At 50.2% G+C, this 18,486-nt stretch overlaps 1 protein-coding gene across 1 annotated transcript; it reads left to right on the top strand.

Moving 5' to 3' along the window:
• Positions 1 to 6,006: 6,006 nt before the first annotated feature.
• Positions 6,007 to 17,708, top strand: LOC123731793 (general transcription factor IIF subunit 2-like). The gene is made up of 7 exons (XM_082963314.1): positions 6,007 to 6,209; positions 6,433 to 6,506; positions 6,646 to 6,664; positions 6,788 to 6,932; positions 9,984 to 9,995; positions 10,821 to 10,874; positions 15,777 to 17,708. The coding sequence occupies exons 1-7, from the start codon at positions 6,144 to 6,146 to the stop codon at positions 15,929 to 15,931; spliced, it is 525 nt and encodes a 174-aa protein (XP_082819440.1). The 5' UTR covers positions 6,007 to 6,143; the 3' UTR covers positions 15,932 to 17,708.
• The last annotated feature ends 778 nt before the right edge of the window (positions 17,709 to 18,486 follow it).

Below are 18,486 nucleotides of genomic sequence, written 5' to 3'. Positions count from 1 at the left end.
CCCCGGGGAAAGATGTCACATTGGGCCCCACCACCACAGGCCACACCAACCCTGCGCAATTGCTGTAACCTCACACCTCCAGAACCCAATCGACCCATTCAAAGCTTTAAATAACTCTCGACCTGTAATCGCACACCTCCAGAACCCAATCGACCCGTTCAAAGCTTTAAATAACTCTCGACCTGTAATCGCACACCTCCAGAACCCAATCGACCCGTTCAAAGCTTTAAATAACTCTCGACCTGTAATCGCACACCTCCAGAACCCAATCGACCCATTCAAAGCTTTAAATAACTCTCGATCTGTAACCGTACACCTCCAGAACCCAATCGACCCATTCAAAGCTTTAAATAACTCTCGACCTGTAATCGCACACCTCCAGAACCCAATCGACCCATTCAAAGCTTTAAATAACTCTCGACCTGTAACCGCACACCTCCAGAACCCAATCGACCCATTCAAAGCTTTAAATAAATCTCGACCTGTAACCGTACACCTCCAGAACCCAATCGACCCATTCAAAGCTTTAAATAACTCTCGACCTGTAACCGTACACCTCCAGAACCCAATCGACCCATTCAAAGCTTTAAATAACTCTCGACCTGTAATCGCACACCTCCAGAACCCAATCGACCCATTCAAAGCTTTAAATAACTCTCGACCTGTAATCGCACACCTCCAGAACCCAATCGACCCATTCAAAGCTTTAAATAACTCTCGACCTGTAACCGCACACCTCCAGAACCCAATCGACCCATTCAAAGCTTTAAATAACTCTCGACCTGTAACCGCACACCTCCAGAACCCAATCGACCCATTCAAAGCTTTAAATAACTCTCGACCTGTAACCGCACACCTCCAGAACCCAATCGACCCATTCAAAGCTTTAAATAACTCTCGACCTGTAACCGTACACCTCCAGAACCCAATCGACCCATTCAAAGCTTTAAATAACTCTACCTTTGTAAGCTTGCAACTCTCTTGTAGTCCCAATATTTACTGTAAGATGTTTACTGACAGTGAGCTGTGAAAATATAACACTGTGCAGACGTGCATGTAACATTCAGCATACAGTGGAATTCACTATTTGATGCAAGACTGATGCCCTCTATAAGAAATGTGCTAAAGATGGCCTTTAGCAGTCTAAATGTTTTACATTTTTACATTTTTTTTACATTTTAGTCATTTAGCAGACGCTCTTATCCAGAGCGACTTACAGTAGTGAACGCATACATTTCATAAATTTTTTTCTGTGCTGGCCCCCCGTGGGAATTGAACCCACAACCCTGGCGTTGCAAACACCATGCTCTACCAACTGAGCTACAGGGACGGCCCTAAATGTCATTTTAAATGGTAAAAATTCTTGAATGGAAAATTCTCTTAACATTAATGAATAACTTAAAATAAATATAACTTAAATATACATTATAACCTCTTCAATTAAAATAAATTATCATTATCATCTATAGAATAATATAACAAACAAAATGATAAAATCAGCAGCAGATTAAATCAAATGTATTTATAAAGCCCTTCTTACATCAGCTGATATCTCAAAATGCTGTACAGAAACCCAGCCTAAAACCCCCAAACAGCAAGCAATGCAGGTGTAGAAGCACGGTGGCTAGGAAAAACTCCCTAGAAAGGCCAAGAACCTAGGAAGAAACCTAGAGAGGAACCAGGCTATGAGGGGTGGCCAGTCCTCTTCTCGCTGTGCCGGGTGGAGATTAGAAACCTAGAGAGGAACCAGGCTATGAGGGGTGGCCAGTCCTCTTCTGGCTGTGCCGGGTGGAGATTAGAAACCTAGAGAGGAACCAGGCTATGAGGGGTGGCCAGTCCTCTTCTGGCTGTGCCGGGTGGAGATTAGAAACCTAGTGAGGAACCAGTCTATGAGGGGTGGCCAGTCCTCTTCTGGCTGTGCTGGATGGAGATTAGAAACCTAGAGAGGAACCAGGCTATGAGGGGTGGCCAGTCCTCTTCTGGCTGTGCTGGGTGGAGATTAGAAACCTAGTGAGGAACCAGGCTATGAGGGGTGGCCAGTCCTCTTCTGGCTGTGCTGGATGGAGATTAGAAACCTAGAGAGGAACCAGGCTATGAGGGGTGGCCCGTCCTCTTCTGGCTGTGCCGGGTGGAGATTATAACAGAACATGGCCTAGATGTTCAAATGTTCATAAATGACCAGCAGGGTCAAATAATAATAATCACAGTGGTTGTCGAGGGTGCAACAGGTCAGCACCTCAGGAGTAAATGTCAGTTGGCTTTTTATAGCTGAGCATTCAGAGTATCTCTACCGCTCCTGCTGTTTGAACGAAGTATACATACCAACTAGACAATAAGCAGCTGGAAAAGTGGAAATGGAAAATGGAAAACAAAATGGAAATGAAAAGGCCTGATGGTGGCGCTAGAGGAAAGGTCAAGAGGTCACCAAATCAATAGGTTTCTTCCACTTGGGGTCTTGATTGTAAACAACATATTTTATGGTCAATCCAGCCATTACTATGAGATACATCTTGTTCTCAGTCTGTTCTCAGTCTGTTCTCAGTCTGTTCTCAGTCTGTTCTCAGTCTGTTCTCAGTTCTTGTTCTCAGTTCTTGTTCTCAGTCTGTTCTCAGTCTGTTCTCAGTCTGTTCTCAGTCTGTTCTCAGTCTGTTCTCAGTTCTTGTTCTCAGTTCTTGTTCTCAGTCTGTTCTCAGTTCTTGTTCTCAGTTCTTGTTCTCAGTCTGTTCTCAGTCTGTTCTCAGTCTGTTCTCAGTTCTTGTTCTCAGTCTGTTCTCAGTCTTGTTCTCAGTCTTGTTCTCAGTCTGTTCTCAGTCTGTTCTCAGTTCTTGTTCTCAGTTCTTGTTCTCAGTCTGTTCTCAGTCTGTTCTCAGTCTGTTCTCAGTTCTTGTTCTCAGTTCTTGTTCTCAGTCTGTTCTCAGTCTGTTCTCAGTTCTTGTTCTCAGTTCTTGTTCTCAGTTCTTGTTCTCAGTCTGTTCTCAGTCTGTTCTCAGTCTTGTTCTCAGTTCTTGTTCTCAGTTCTTGTTCTCAGTCTTGTTCTCAGTTCTTGTTCTCAGTCTGTTCTCAGTCTGTTCTCAGTCTGTTCTCAGTTCTTGTTCTCAGTTCTTGTTCTCAGTCTGTTCTCAGTTCTTGTTCTCAGTTCTTGTTCTCAGTTCTTGTTCTCAGTCTGTTCTCAGTTCTTGTTCTCAGTCTTGTTCTCAGCCTGTGGGCATCATGTTGTGTAGTGATCCAATATCCATAGCCATGCCATTTAACAGTTATCACTGGCCCTTGCTCAGCTTTACTCACCAAGAGCCCAGCGCTGAGCCTTCTTGGTAGCAAAGTCACTGATTTAAGTCTTTGAAGTCCAGCTTTCTAGCTAACTGACTTTCAATGGACAGCATTGCAAGACTGCGAAGCCTGTCCTGGGACATAGTGGACCTCAAATAGTAAAAAAATAAATAATAATTATGTTTTATCTTACTGAAAGTTCTCTCAATACCAGCAACAGTTACAGGCAGTGTGCAAAATATACATAAAGCAATGCTCACTTCTCCCAAAATGCTTTGCAGCTGCATCTTACAAACTGCATTCAGGAGACCAAGAGGGGACAAGTGGCAGCATATCCAGTGTCCAGGAGACCAAGAGGGGACAAGTTAGGAGGGGAAAGTGGCAGCAGATACAGTGTTCAGGAGACCAAGAGGGGACAAGTTAGGAGGGGAAAGTGGCAGCAGATACAGTGTTCAGGAGACCAAGAGGGGACAAGTTAGGAGGGGAAAGTGGCAGCAGATACAGTGTCCAGGTGTATCTTACTTCATGTCGAAACTCAGGTGTAAGATCTCTAGAATACTTCATGATCAGCGGATGGCACACAGAAGGGACTTTATCCTCCACTAATCTGAAAAAACTTTCAGAACAGCAGAAAATTATTCTACAAATGTTTGCAGTGGTGTGGAACTTAGTGTCCAAGTCACTTATGATGTTGTCCATAGAAGTGAAAAACACTGTGTTCTGAAACACATTTGCTGCACTGTCCTGAGCTGTTTCCTCTTCAGATGTCTCATCATGTAACCTCTTCCTTTTTCCTCTGGCGGCTGTGTTCCCTACTAAATTGAGGTGCAATGTTCATTTGCGTAGCAATCAGTGTTGCCTCAGACAGGAGAGACGTCCATCCATCTCTAAGAGCCGGCATCTCTTCCTTTATTAAGGCTCTGATATTGGCTCCCTCTGACAGGAGAGACGTCCATCCATCTCTAAGAGCCTGCATCTCTTCCTTTATTAAGGCTCTGATATTGGCTCCCTCTGACAGGAGAGACGTCCATCCATCTCTAAGAGCCGGCATCTCTTCCTTTATTAAGGCTCTGATATTGGCTCCCTCTGACAGGAGAGACGTCCATCCATCTCTAAGAGCCGGCATCTCTTCCTTTATTAAGGCTATTGATATTGGCTCCCTCTGACAGGAGAGACGTCCATCCATCTCTAAGAGCCTGCATCTCTTCCTTTATTAAGGCTCTGATATTGGCTCCCTCTGACAGGAGAGACGTCCATCCATCTCTAAGAGCCTGCATCTCTTCCTTTATTAAGGCTCTGATATTGGCTCCCTCAGACAGGAGAGACTTCCATCCATCTCTAAGAGCCTGCATCTCTTCCTTTATTAAGGCTCTGATATTGGCTCCCTCAGACAGGAGAGACGTCCATCCATCTCTAAGAGCCGGCATCTCTTCCTTTATTAAGGCTCTGATATTGGCTCCCTCTGTGTCAAGTCAGATTTTTCCTGACTGGAGAATCACATTCCTGTCCTCAATGCATTGCAATACCTGCAATTATGTCACCTGACACAATTCAACACAATGCTGCTCACCACCTTCAGGGGTATGGGTGGACAGGGCTGGTTCAGGAGGATGGGTGGACAGGGCTGGTTCAGGGGTATGGGGAGACAGGGCTGGTTCAGGGGGATGGGGAGACAGGGCTGGTTCAGGAGGATGGGTGGACAGGGCTGGTTCAGGAGGATGGGTGGACAGGGCTGGTTCAGGAGGATGGGTGGACAGGGCTGGTTCAGGGGGATGGGGAGACAGGGCTGGTTCAGGGGGATGGGGAGACAGGGCTGGTTCAGGGGGATGGGGAGACAGGGCTGGTTCAGGAGGATGGGTGGACAGGGCTGGTTCAGGGGGATGGGTGGACAGGGCTGGTTCAGGAGGATGGGTGGACAGGGCTGGTTCAGGAGGATGGGTGGACAGGGCTGGTTCAGGAGGATGGGTGGACAGGGCTGGTTCAGGAGGATGGGTGGACAGGGCTGGTTCAGGGGGATGGGTGGACAGGGCTGGTTCAGGGGTATGGGTGGACAGGGCTGGTTCAGGAGGATGGGTGGACAGGGCTGGTTCAGGGGTATGGGTGGACAGGGCTGGTTCAGGAGGATGGGTGGACAGGGCTGGTTCAGGAGGATGGGGAGACAGGGCTGGTTCAGGGGGATGGGGAGACAGGGCTGGTTCAGGGGTATGGGTGGACAGGGCTGGTTCAGGGGGATGGGGAGACAGGGCTGGTTCAGGGGTATGGGGATGGGTGGACAGGGCTGGTTCAGGAGGATGGGTGGACAGGGCTGGTTCAGGAGGATGGGTGGACAGGGCTGGTTCAGGAGGATGGGTGGACAGGGCTGGTTCAGGAGGATGGGTGGACAGGGCTGGTTCAGGGGGATGGGGAGACAGGGCTGGTTCAGGGGGATGGGGAGACAGGGCTGGTTCAGGAGGATGGGTGGACAGGGCTGGTTCAGGGGTATGGGGATGGGTGGACAGGGCTGCTGAGCCTGAAGCTGCATTTGTTGGGCCTGGCACCAGGCAGGAAAACATTATTTAGTATGAATAGCTTGCTAAAAGTTTGCCTGCATTGATTAAATGTCGGCTAAAAGAGGAGCGAAATGTAAACACTGAATTTTCTGTGGAGATATTTAGTAACTAATGTTAGGGGAGTAAAAGTAAATGATTGACCACCGAACTTCGAGTTCTAGTATTTCCGGTTTCGCGAGTCCTGTCTGTCTCTCCTGTGCCTCCGTAGTTATGGTTTGTTCCTTTTTCCGGACGGTGTGTTGTTTAGTTAACGTTAGCTAGCCTACCTCATAACGCCAAACGAATTGTAATGGTAACGTGTAAGAGGTCATTTCAACAGTTTTAAACATGTCAGAGAAAGGCGAAGTGGACTTAACTGGTGCTAAACAGAACACGGGCGTGTGGCTGGTAAAGGTACGTTGGAAATGTTGGGTATAAACTAGCTAGCGGCTAACACTAGTAGCTAGCTAGCGGCTAACACGACTAGCTAGCGGCTAACACGTTAGCAAACTAGTGGCAGCGCGGATGGATGAGGACGAGACTAGCGATCTATTGAAGTAGACTACAGTAACTATCATTATCATCACACTGCACAAGTTAGCTAGCTAACTTTAACAACCAGTCTCTGTGCCCACAGGTGCCCAAATACCTGTCACAGCAATGGGCCAAAGCATCAGGAAGAGGAGAGGTGGGGAAGCTCCGGATCGGCAAGTATGTAGAATTGTCTCGTTCGTGTGTTAATGGTTTGTTTGGTAATCACCATCGTTGTTTACTTTCTCTGCTAGCTAAAGAGAAGTAGCAAGCTAAGGTGATTTAGCTAATCAGTTGTTGTCTTCTTATTTTGCGTTAGGAACCAAGGGAAAGCAGAGGTAATAATAGTGACTATGGTTACAGACACAGATGAATTACATTCCTATGGAATATTGATCCCCACTCAGCCAGCGGTGTCCTGGTCCTAAACTGATTTAAACTTAACACTTGTTGTGAACCAGGTGGCATTCACTCTGAACGAAGACCTGACCATGATTGACAGCCTCGGGGACAAGCCATCGGGGGTGCAGGCCCCCAGGGACCACCCGTTCACCATGCAGACTGTAGGAGGACAGACCCTGGCCGTGTTCACTGAGACCCAGTCAGGTAAGGAACAGTTACCTGGCCTCCAGCTGTAAACATGATGATGAAGAAGAAGAACAGTGTCCTATTTTGGTGCACTCAGGAGCTGTGTGCTAAATGGCACCATACTACCTTAGTGTGTGTGCTAAATGGCACCATACTACCTTAGTGTGTGTGCTAAATGGCACCATACTACCTAAGTGTGTGTGCTAAATGGCACCATACTACCTTAGTGTGTGTGCTAAATGGCACCATACTACCTAAGTGTGTGTGCTAAATGGCACCATACTACCTAAGTGTGTGTGCTAAATGGCACCATACTACCTTAGTGTGTGTGCTAAATGGCACCATACTACCTTAGTGTGTGTGCTAAATGGCACCATACTACCTTAGTGTGTGTGCTAAATGGCACCATACTACCTAAGTGTGTGTGCTAAATGGCACCATACTACCTTAGTGTGTGTGGGGCGCCACACTACCTAAGTGTGTGTGCTAAATGGCACCATACTACCTTAGTGTGTGTGGGGCGCCACACTACCTAAGTGTGTGTGGGGCGCCACACTACCTAAGTGTGTGTGCTAAATGGCACCATACTACCTTAGTGTGTGTGCTAAATGGCACCATACTACCTTAGTGTGTGTGGGGCGCCACACTACCTAAGTGTGTGTGCTAAATGGCGCCATACTACCTAAGTGTGTGTGCTAAATGGCGCCATACTACCTAAGTGTGTGTGCTAAATGGCACCATACTACCTAAGTGTGTGTGCTAAATGGCACCATACTACCTAAGTGTGTGTGGGGCACCATACTACCTAAGTGTGTGTGCTAAATGGCACCATACTACCTAAGTGTGTGTGCTAAATGGCACCATACTACCTAAGTGTGTGTGCTAAATGGCACCATACTACCTAAGTGTGTGTGCTAAATGGCACCATACTACCTAAGTGTGTGTGCTAAATGGCACCATACTACCTAAGTGTGTGTGCTAAATGGCACCATACTACCTAAGTGTGTGTGCTAAATGGCACCATACTACCTAAGTGTGTGTGCTAAATGGCACCATACTACCTAAGTGTGTGTGCTAAATGGCACCATACTACCTAAGTGTGTGTGCTAAATGGCACCATACTACCTAAGTGTGTGTGGGGCGCCATACTACCTAAGTGTGTGTGCTAAATGGCGCCACACTACCTAAGTGTGTGTGCTAAATGGCGCCACACTACCTAAGTGTGTGTGGGGCGCCACCCTACCTAAGTGTGTGTGGGGCGCCACCCTACCTAAGTGTGTGTGGGGCGCCACCCTACCTAAGTGTGTGTGGGGCGCCACCCTACCTAAGTGTGTGTGGGGCGCCACCCTACCTAAGTGTGTGTGGGGCGCCACCCTACCTAAGTGTGTGTGGGGCGCCACCCTACCTAAGTGTGTGTGGGGCGCCACCCTACCTAAGTGTGTGTGGGGCGCCACCCTACCTAAGTGTGTGTGGGGCGCCACCCTACCTAAGTGTGTGTGGGGCGCCACCCTACCTAAGTGTGTGTGGGGCGCCACCCTACCTAAGTGTGTGTGGGGCGCCACCCTACCTAAGTGTGTGTGGGGCGCCACCCTACCTAAGTGTGTGTGGGGCGCCACCCTACCTAAGTGTGTGTGCTAAATGGCGCCACCCTACCTACGTGTGTGTGGGGCGCCACCCTACCTAAGTGTGTGTGGGGCGCCACCCTACCTAAGTGTGTGTGGGGCGCCACACTACCTAAGTGTGTGTGGGGCGCCACCCTACCTAAGTGTGTGTGGGGCGCCACCCTACCTAAGTGTGTGTGGGGCGCCACCCTACCTAAGTGTGTGGTGTGGGGCGCCACCCTACCTAAGTGTGTGTGGGGCGCCACACTACCTAAGTGTGTGTGGGGCGCCACACTACCTAAGTGTGTGTGGGGCGCCACACTACCTAAGTGTGTGTGGGGCGCCACACTACCTAAGTGTGTGTGGGGCGCCACACTACCTAAGTGTGTGTGGGGCGCCACACTACCTAAGTGTGTGTGGGGCGCCACACTACCTAAGTGTGTGTGGGGCGCCACACTACCTAAGTGTGTGTGCTAAATGGCGCCACACTACCTAAGTGTGTGTGCTAAATGGCGCCACACTACCTAAGTGTGTGTGCTAAATGGCGCCACACTACCTAAGTGTGTGTGCTAATGGCGCCACACTACCTAAGTGTGTGTGGGGCGCCACCCTACCTAAGTGTGTGTGGGGCGCCACCCTACCTAAGTGTGTGTGGGGCGCCACCCTACCTAAGTGTGTGTGGGGCGCCACCCTACCTAAGTGTGTGTGGGGCGCCACCCTACCTAAGTGTGTGTGGGGCGCCACCCTACCTAAGTGTGTGTGGGGCGCCACCCTACCTAAGTGTGTGTGGGGCGCCACCCTACCTAAGTGTGTGTGGGGCGCCACCCTACCTAAGTGTGTGTGGGGCGCCACCCTACCTAAGTGTGTGTGGGGCGCCACCCTACCTAAGTGTGTGTGGGGCGCCACCCTACCTAAGTGTGTGTGGGGCGCCACCCTACCTAAGTGTGTGTGGGGCGCCACCCTACCTAAGTGTGTGTGGGGCGCCACCCTACCTAAGTGTGTGTGGGGCGCCACCCTACCTAAGTGTGTGTGGGGCGCCACCCTACCTAAGTGTGTGTGGGGCGCCACCCTACCTAAGTGTGTGTGGGGCGCCACCCTACCTAAGTGTGTGTGGGGCGCCACCCTACCTAAGTGTGTGTGGGGCGCCACCCTACCTAAGTGTGTGTGGGGCGCCACCCTACCTAAGTGTGTGATGGGGCGCCACCCTACCTAAGTGTGTGTGGGGCGCCACCCTACCTAAGTGTGTGTGGGGCGCCACCCTACCTAAGTGTGTGTGGGGCGCCACCCTACCTAAGTGTGTGGGAGTAAGGTGCTGTTTGAGTAACCATGACACCTGAAGGTCATGTTGTTTGAGTCATAACCTGGATTTGAATGTGTAGTCAGATAATATTCACTGTGAAAATGCCTTGTGTTGTCACGACTGCAAATGAGCCTGGTTTGTGATCATGGCTGATCTTTCACCCATTAGAGTCATCTAAGGGTAAGTAGTTCTGTGTGTCTGTGTGTATCCCCTCCGCCTCAGGGTAAGTAGTACTGTGTGTATCCCTACGCCTCTCTCTCCTTCTCCATCTCTCTCTCTGCCCCTTCCCGTCTCTTTCCATCTCTCTCTCTCTCTGCTCCTTCCCGTCTCTCTCCATCTCTCTCTCTCTGCCCCTTCCCGTCTCTCTCCATCTCTCTGTCTTTGTTGTGGGCTGCATGTTTAATTTCTGTTGCCACAGCAGAACAGATGAAGGTCCTCTGCTTGTCTCAGTAACTCCGCTGGCTGTCTCTCAGATCGGATCAGAACCACTGTGAATCAATCAGCTCAGTAGTTGAGATATATGATCTGCTGCTGAATGATATTTGGAGCTTGTTAAATAACATAAACAAACCAATCAATAGGATGGTATTGATCTGGTGTGGAGTGCTTGGTTTGACGTGCATGATCTTGATGCCTCTTCTAATGTGCACGTCCTGCCTTCCGTCCGTCCGTCCTTCCTCTCTCCTCTCCCTCGAGGGTGTGTGTGTCAGTGTGAAGCTCATGGTTTATCCTTGTATGTGGGTTGGAGACGGTGTATATAAAGTTCTGTTTGAGATACTTCCTGGTTTGAGTGTTGAAGTCTAGCCACCGTCAGATGTGTTGTTCTGCAACGTGTTGAAGACCGCCGTCGTTGCCGAGCAGTTCATCTCCGCGGTTACTGCCTCTTCGCCAGAAAGCGGCTAGTCTAAACCCTGGTGTTGTTTCTTACTGGCCCACCCTCTCCTTCCCTCCCTCCCTTCCCTCCCTCCCTTCCCTCCCTCCCTTCCCTCCCTTCCCTCCCTGTAGGCCAGTCAGAAGAGAGATCTGATGGCAGCAGCTCAGTTTCAGGGACAGGCCCAGGTGAGTCCCCTCAGTCTCTTCCCCACTGAGATGTGTTGAGGCTGGGCAGGAGGCTGGAGGCTAGGCCTCTGGTGGAGGTTGGTGAAAGGTGTTGAGGCTGGAGGCTAGGCCTCTGGTGGAGGTTGGTGAAAGGTGTTGAGGCTGGAGGCTAGGCCTCTGGTGGAGATTGGTGAGAGGTGTTGAGGCTGGAGGTTAGGCCTCTGTCTGGTGGAGGTTGGTGAGAGGTGTTGAGGCTGGAGGTTAGGCCTCTGTCTGGTGGAGGTTGGTGAGAGGTGTTGAGGCTCGGAGGTTAGGCCTCTGTCTGGTGGAGGTTGGTGAGAGGTGTTGAGGCTGGAGGTTAGTCCTCTGTCTGGTGGAGGTTGGTGAGAGGTGTTGAGGCTGGAGGTTAGGCCTCTGGTGGAGGTTGGTGAGAGGTGTTGAGGCTGGAGGTTAGGCCTCTGTCTGGTGGAGGTTGGTGAGAGGTGTTGAGGCTGGAGGTTAGGCCTCTGTCTGGTGGAGGTTGGTGAGAGGTGTTGAGGCTGGAGGTTAGGCCTCTGGTGGAGGTTGGTGAGAGGTGTTGAGGCTGGAGGTTAGGCCTCTGTCTGGTGGAGGTTGGTGAGAGGTGTTGAGGCTGGAGGTTAGGCCTCTGTCTGGTGGAGGTTGGTGAGAGGTGTTGAGGCTGGAGGTTAGGCCTCTGTCTGGTGGAGGTTGGTGAGAGGTGTTGAGGCTGGAGGTTAGGCCTCTGTCTGGTGGAGGTTGGTGAGAGGTGTTGAGGCTGGAGGTTAGGCCTCTGTCTGGTGGAGGTTGGTGAGAGGTGTTGAGGCTGGAGGTTAGGCCTCTGTCTGGTGGAGGTTGGTGAGAGGTGTTGAGGCTGGAGGTTAGGCCTCTGTCTGGTGGAGGTTGGTGAGAGGTGTTGAGGCTGGAGGTTAGGCCTCTGTCTGGTGGAGGTTGGTGAGAGGTGTTGAGGCTGGAGGTTAGGCCTCTGTCTGGTGGAGGTTGGTGAGAGGTGTTGAGGCTGGAGGTTAGGCCTCTGTCTGGTGGAGGTTGGTGAGAGGTGTTGAGGCTGGAGGTTAGGCCTCTGTCTGGTGGAGAATGTTGATCAGTTGGGCTCTCTTCTCCTGTTAGACGACCCTAGTGATCAGTTAGTGTCTCTTCTTCTGGCGTTAGACGACCCTAGTGATCAGTTAGACTCTCTTCTCCTGTTAGACGACCCTAGTGATCAGTTAGTCTCTCTTCTTCTGTCGTTAGACGACCCTAGTGATCAGTTAGTCTCTCTTCTCCTGTTAGACGACCCTAGTGATCAGTTAGTCTCTCTTCTCCTGTTAGACGACCCTAGTGATCAGTTAGTCTCTCTTCTCCTGTTAGACGACCCTAGTGATCAGAACCAGGAACACATCGACAACAGCCACCCTCAAAGCAGCGTTACCCATGCAGAGCAAGGGGAGCAACTACTCCAAGTCTCAGAGCGAGTGACGTTTGAAACACTATTAGCGCGCACCCGCTAACTAGCTAGCCATTTCACATCGGTTACACCAGCCTAATCTTGGGAGTTAATAGGCTTGAAGTCATAAACAGCGCAATGCATTGCGAAGGGCTGCTGGCAAAACACACGAAAGTGCTATTTTGAATGAATGCTTACGAGCCTGCTGCTGCCTACCACCGCTCAGTCAGACTGCTCTATCAAATCATAGACTTAATTATAATATAATAAACACACAGAAACACGAGCCTTAGGTCATTAATATGGTCGAATCCGGAAACTATCATCTCGAAAACAAAACGTTATTCCTGTTACATTGCACAACCTTCAGTGGTATGTCATAATTACGTAAAATTCTGGCAAATTAGTTCGCAACGAGCCAGGCGGCCCAAACTGTTGCATATACCCTGACTCTGCGTGCAATTTCACCTGGTTAATATTGCCTGCTAACCGGGATTTCTTTGAGTTAAATATGCAGGTTTAAAAAATATATACTTCTGTGTATTGATTTTAAGAAAGGCATTGATGTTTATGGTTGGAGCAACGTGTACCTAAGCGATTATATGCAACGCAGGACAGGCTAGATAAACTAGTAATATCGTCAACCATGTGTAGTTAACTAGTGATTATGATTGATTGATTGTTTTTTATAAGATAAGTTTAATACTAGCTAACAACTTACCTTGGCTTCTTGCTGCCTTCGCATAACAGGTAGTCAGCCTGCCATGCAGGCTCCTCGTGGAGTTTAATGTAAAGCAGGTGGTTAGAGCGTTGGACTAGTTATCCGTAAGGTTGCAAGATTGAATCTCCGAGCTGACAAGGTAAAAATCTGTCGTTCTGCCCCTGAACAAGGCAGTTAACCCACCGTTCCTAGGCTGTCATTGAAAATAAGAATGTGTTCTTAACCGACTTGCCAAGTTAAATAAAGTTGTTATGAAAACTTGAAATCAGCCCTAATTAATCGGCCATTCCGATTAATCGGTCGACCTCTACTGTAAAATGCTCATTGTACTACCTTAAGTAAAATAGTGATTATCAGGGCCGTTCTGCCGCTATCGGCACGACCAGACGTTGAAGTTAGGTTCTGAATGAATAGTGAAAAGATATTTTCCGTAGGTTTTAAAATAAAGATTTTCCAGGACGTTGAAAATTGCCTCTTTTCCAGATGTTGAAATCGGGCTCATTTTTTGGTTCTGAATGAAAGTTGAAAATAAGTAATTTTATAGACGTCAATGTTTGGGCCAAATCAAGGCTGGTTCAGACCGGGAACAAAGTTCAGATTTGGACCGGACCAAAAACCAATGTCCGTGGATGTGGAAATGAAGGCCGGTCCGAAACTGACGCCAAAATAAGATGTTGAAAAGGCGTCAGCATCGGTCCGTGCTTACTGAGGTGTTACCAAAAAACAACATCCGGACAGGACCAAACAAAAAGACGTGCTTACTGGGGTGTAGTCGACCCTGTCGCCCCCTCAGTGGAATTGTATGAATGTCCATCCATGTGGCGGACACACTGTTAGTAAAACAGGACGTTGCGTTGTATTTATTAGTCCTGATTCCTGTGACTAATCAATTTTGTATATTTGCAGACGTATTTAATAAATTTTTCGCTATAAATCAGCTTGTCAAAAAAATAATTGAAAGATACAAACTTGAAGCCACTGATCATGACAATGGGGTGAAACTCCTGGACAACAGCTGTGATTGTCCATTTTACCTTGACCCCTACTGTTTTCAGGATATGTTGTAAACACGACAGCTCTTTTCAACAAACAAAAAATGTGTTGCCATTTTAGGTAACAGGCTATTTTTCAGAGAAACATGCGGGATTTAAAAAAAAAAAAAAGTGTCTTGTCTCGTTACATTGTCGTCCATTTTGTCTCCAGCCTGTAGACAACAGAAAAGGCCACCTCCTCTTTCTACCATAGCTTCATCTGCTACATGATTTATGTTGGATAATTTTTTGGGGGAGGAGTCTCTTCAACAGCACCCTGGAGTGGTGCGCTGGGAATGGACAAGATCAAATATTTTACACCTTTGCCTTTGACAAAATGGACGGCACATTTAGCGCTCGTCTCAAAAGCCCATATGAGAGAGAGTCATTGTTTTGTGGCAGAATTAGGTGAGGTTTTATGTGTTGTTGTTAGAGCTGCGTCGTGGTTAGTTTAGTAGAGACGGCTGCCTAGTGAACGGGTCGTCTGCGGGTCTTGGTTAGTTTAGTAGAGACGGCTGCCTAGTGAACGAGTCGTCTGCCTAGTGAACGGGTCGTCTGCGGGTCTTGGTTAGTTTAGTAGAGACGGCTGCCTAGTGAACGGGTCGTCTGCCTAGTGAACGGGTCGTCTGCGGGTCTTGGTTAGTTTAGTAGCGACGGCTGCCTAGTGAACGGGTCGTCTGCCTAGTGAACGGGTCGTCTGCGGGTCTTGGTTAGTTTAGTAGAGACGGCTGCCTAGTGAACGGGTCGTCTGCCTAGTGAACGGGTCGTCTGCGGGTCTTGGTTAGTTTAGTAGAGACGGCTGCCTAGTGAACGGGTCGTCTGCCTAGTGAACGGGTCGTCTGCGGGTCTTGGTTAGTTTAGTAGAGACGGCTGCCTAGTGAACGGGTCGTCTGCGGGTCTTGGTTAGTTTAGTAGAGACGGCTGCCTAGTGAACGGGTCGTCTGCCTAGTGAACGGGTCGTCTGCGGGTCTTGGTTAGTTTAGTAGAGACGGCTGCCTAGTGAACGGGTCGTCTGCGGGTCTTGGTTAGTTTAGTAGAGACGGCTGCCTAGTGAACGAGTCGTCTGCCTAGTGAACGGGTCGTCTGCGGGTCTTGGTTAGTTTAGTAGAGACGGCTGCCTAGTGAACGGGTCGTCTGCGGGTCTTGGTTAGTTTAGTAGCGACGGCTGCCTAGTGAACGGGTCGTCTGCCTAGTGAACGGGTCGTCTGCGGGTCTTGGTTAGTTTAGTAGAGACGGCTGCCTAGTGAACGGGTCGTCTGCCTAGTGAACGGGTCGTCTGCGGGTCTTGGTTAGTTTAGTAGAGACGGCTGCCTAGTGAACGGGTCGTCTGCGGGTCTTGGTTAGTTTAGTAGAGACGGCTGCCTAGTGAACGGGTCGTCTGCCTAGTGAACGGGTCGTCTGCGGGTCTTGGTTAGTTTAGTAGAGACGGCTGCCTAGTGAACGGGTTGTCTGCCTAGTGAACGGGTCGTCTGCGGGTCTTGGTTAGTTTAGTAGTCGTCTGCCTAGTGAACGGGTCGTCTGCGGGTCTTGGTTAGTTTAGTAGAGACGGCTGCCTAGTGTGTTTCAGTCTGCGGTGGATTTTTGTCTGGTCAAGTTAGCGATGTAATACTTTCTACATAAGAGATGCAACAGGGAATTTTAGACCAGACTGGAAACTCAACGCTCTTTCTATCTCCCTATTCCTGTCTGATAGCAGTCTATATTATAATACAACACGTCGTAACTCTCGCTTGTCTCCCCCCCCTTCATTCAGAGTTACCTGAAAGAGATTCTGCGTGACATCGGCATCTACAACGTGAAGGGAACCCACAAGAACACCTGGGAGCTCAAGCCAGAGTACAGACATTACCAGGGAGGAGAGGAGGAGAAGGAGACCGACGACTAGCCTGGTCTGGGGGCTCCACCACTAGCCTGGTCTGGGGGCTCCACCACCAGGAGAAGGAGAACGACGACTAGCCTGGTCTGGGGGCTCCACCACTAGCCTGGTCTGGGGGCTCCACCACCAGGAGAAGGAGAACGACGACTAGCCTGGTCTGGGGGCTCCACCACTAGCCTGGTCTGGGGGCTCCACCACCAGGAGAAGGACGACTAGCCTGGTCTGGGGGCTCCACGACTAGCCTGGTCTGGGGGCTCCACCACCAGGAGAAGGACGACTAGCCTGGTCTGGGGGCTCCACCACCAGGAGAAGGACGACTAGCCTGGTCTGGGGGCTCCACGACTAGCCTGGTCTGGGGGCTCCACGACTAGCCTGGTCTGGGGGCTCCACGACTAGCCTGGTCTGGGGGCTCCACGACTAGCCTGACCTGGGGGCTCCACCACCAGGAGAAGGACGACTAGCCTGGTCTGGGGGCTCCACGACTAGCCTGGTCTGGGGGCTCCACGACTAGCCTGGTCTGGGGGCTCCACCACTAGGAGGAGACTGACGACTAGCCTGGTCTGGGGCCCCACCACCAGGAGAAGGACGACTAGCCTGGTCTGGGGCCCCACCACTAGGAGGAGACTGACAACTAGCCTGGTCTGGGGCCCCACCACCAGGAGGAGAAGGACGACTAGCCTGGTCTGGGGCCCCACCACTAGGAGGAGACTGACGACTAGCCTGGTCTGGGGCCCCACCACCAGGAGGACGACTAGCCTGGTCTGGGGCCCCACCACCAGAAGGACGACTAGCCTGGTCTGGGGGCTCCACCACTAGGAGGAGAAGGACGACTAGCCTGGTCTGGGGCCCCACCACCAGAAGGACGACTAGCCTGGTCTGGGGGCTCCACCACTTGGAGGAGAAGGACGACTAGCCTGGTCTGGGGCCCCACCACCAGGAGGACGACTAGCCTGGTCTGGGGGCTCCACCACTAGGAGGAGAAGGACGACTAGCCTGGTCTGGGGCCCCACCACCAGGAGGACGACTAGCCTGGTCTGGGGGCTCCACCACTAGGAGGAGGAGGACGACTAGCCTGGTCTGGGGCCCCACCACTAGGAGGAGAAGGACGACTAGCCTGGTCTGGGGCCCCACCACCAGGAGGACGACTAGCCTGGTCTGGGGGCTCCACCACTAGGAGGAGGAGGACGACTAGCCTGGTCTGGGGCCCCACCACCAGGAGGAGAAGGACGACTAGCCTGGTCTGGGGCCCCACCACCAGGAGGACGACTAGCCTGGTCTGGGGGCTCCACCACTAGGAGGAGGAGGACGACTAGCCTGGTCTGGGGCCTCCCTAGAGAGCTCACCAGTAGATGGGAGTGTCGTTTTGTTTTTAATGATGCAGAGAAGTAAAGTTGTCAAGCTTCTGATGTGTTTAGTTGGCCAGTTAGGACCAAATCACTGGCCTTATACTACATGTCGATGAAGTCCCAAGTGGCACCCTGTTCCCTATATAGTGCACTACTTTCAAACCAGGACCCCTTGTCAAATTTAGTGCACAGGGTGCCACTTGGGGACACATTTGAAGGATTCCTAGTGTTCTGAGCAGTGAGGTGCTTTAGGTTCATCTCACCTGGGCCACTATGAGCTGGTTTATTCCTGTGTTTGTTATCTGACCGTTTTACATTCAATCAGGGATCCTTCAGAAGTGTTTTCTGCGTACAGATACACGGCAACCAAGGGTCAATACGTACAAGTTGTTTTTAATGGACTGTTGGAATAAAAAAAATTAAATTATTTCGTAAAAAAATGTACCTGTCTGCTTTTCTTTAAGATAAGAAACAATACTGTGCTGCCGTATTCATTGGCCAAGGCTTTCGACTCTGTCAATCACCACATCCTCATCGGCAGACTCGACAGCCTTGGTTTCTCAAATGACTGCCTCGCCTGGTTCACCAACTACTTCTCTGATAGAGTTCAGTGTGTCAAATCGGAGGGCCTGTTGTCCGGACCTCTGGCAGTCTCTATGGGGGTGCCACAGGGTTCAATTCTCGGGCCAACTCTTTTCTCTGTATACATCAATGATGTCGCTCTTGCTGCTGGGGAGTCTCTGATCCACCTCTATGCAGACAACACCATTCTGTATACTTCTGGCCCTTCTTTGGACACTTAACCCTCCAGACGAGCTTCAATACCATATAACTCTCCTTCCGTGGCCTCCAACTGCTCTTAAATACAAGTAAAACTAAATGCATGCTCTTCAACCGATACCTGCCCGCCCGTCCAGCATCACTACTCTGGACGGTTCTGACTTAGAATATGTGGACAACTACAAATACCTGGGTGTCTGGTTAGACTGTAAACTCTCCTTCCAGACTCACATCAAACATCTCCAATCCAAAATTAAATCTAGAATCGGCTTCCTATTTCGCAACAAAGCATCCTTCACTCATGCTGCCAAACATACCCTCGTAAAACTGACTATCCTACCGATCCTCGACTTCGGCGATGTCATTTACAAAATAGCCTCCAACACTCTACTTAATAAACTGGATGCAGTCTATCACAGTGCCATCCGTTTTGTCACC

Source organism: Salmo salar, chromosome 17 (assembly GCF_965601325.2).
Source record: "Salmo salar chromosome 17, fSalSal1, whole genome shotgun sequence".
Lineage (NCBI taxonomy): Eukaryota > Metazoa > Chordata > Actinopteri > Salmoniformes > Salmonidae > Salmo > Salmo salar.
The sequence above is the reverse complement of the archived record's forward strand: the minus strand, read 5'-3'. Positions and strand labels throughout refer to the sequence as shown.

What these genes read in the sequence shown, in the direction of transcription:
- LOC123731793 (XM_082963314.1), top strand. Translation starts at nt 6,144, where the DNA reads ATGTCAGAGAAAGGCGAAGTGGACTTAACTGGTGCTAAACAGAACACG. An exon ending in CGGGCGTGTGGCTGGTAAAG is followed by an intron (nt 6,210 to 6,432) that starts GTACGTTGGAAA and finishes CTGTGCCCACAG; the next exon opens with GTGCCCAAATACCTGTCACA. An exon ending in AGTTTCAGGGACAGGCCCAG is followed by an intron (nt 10,875 to 15,776) that starts GTGAGTCCCCTC and finishes CGTAACTCTCGC; the next exon opens with TTGTCTCCCCCCCCTTCATT.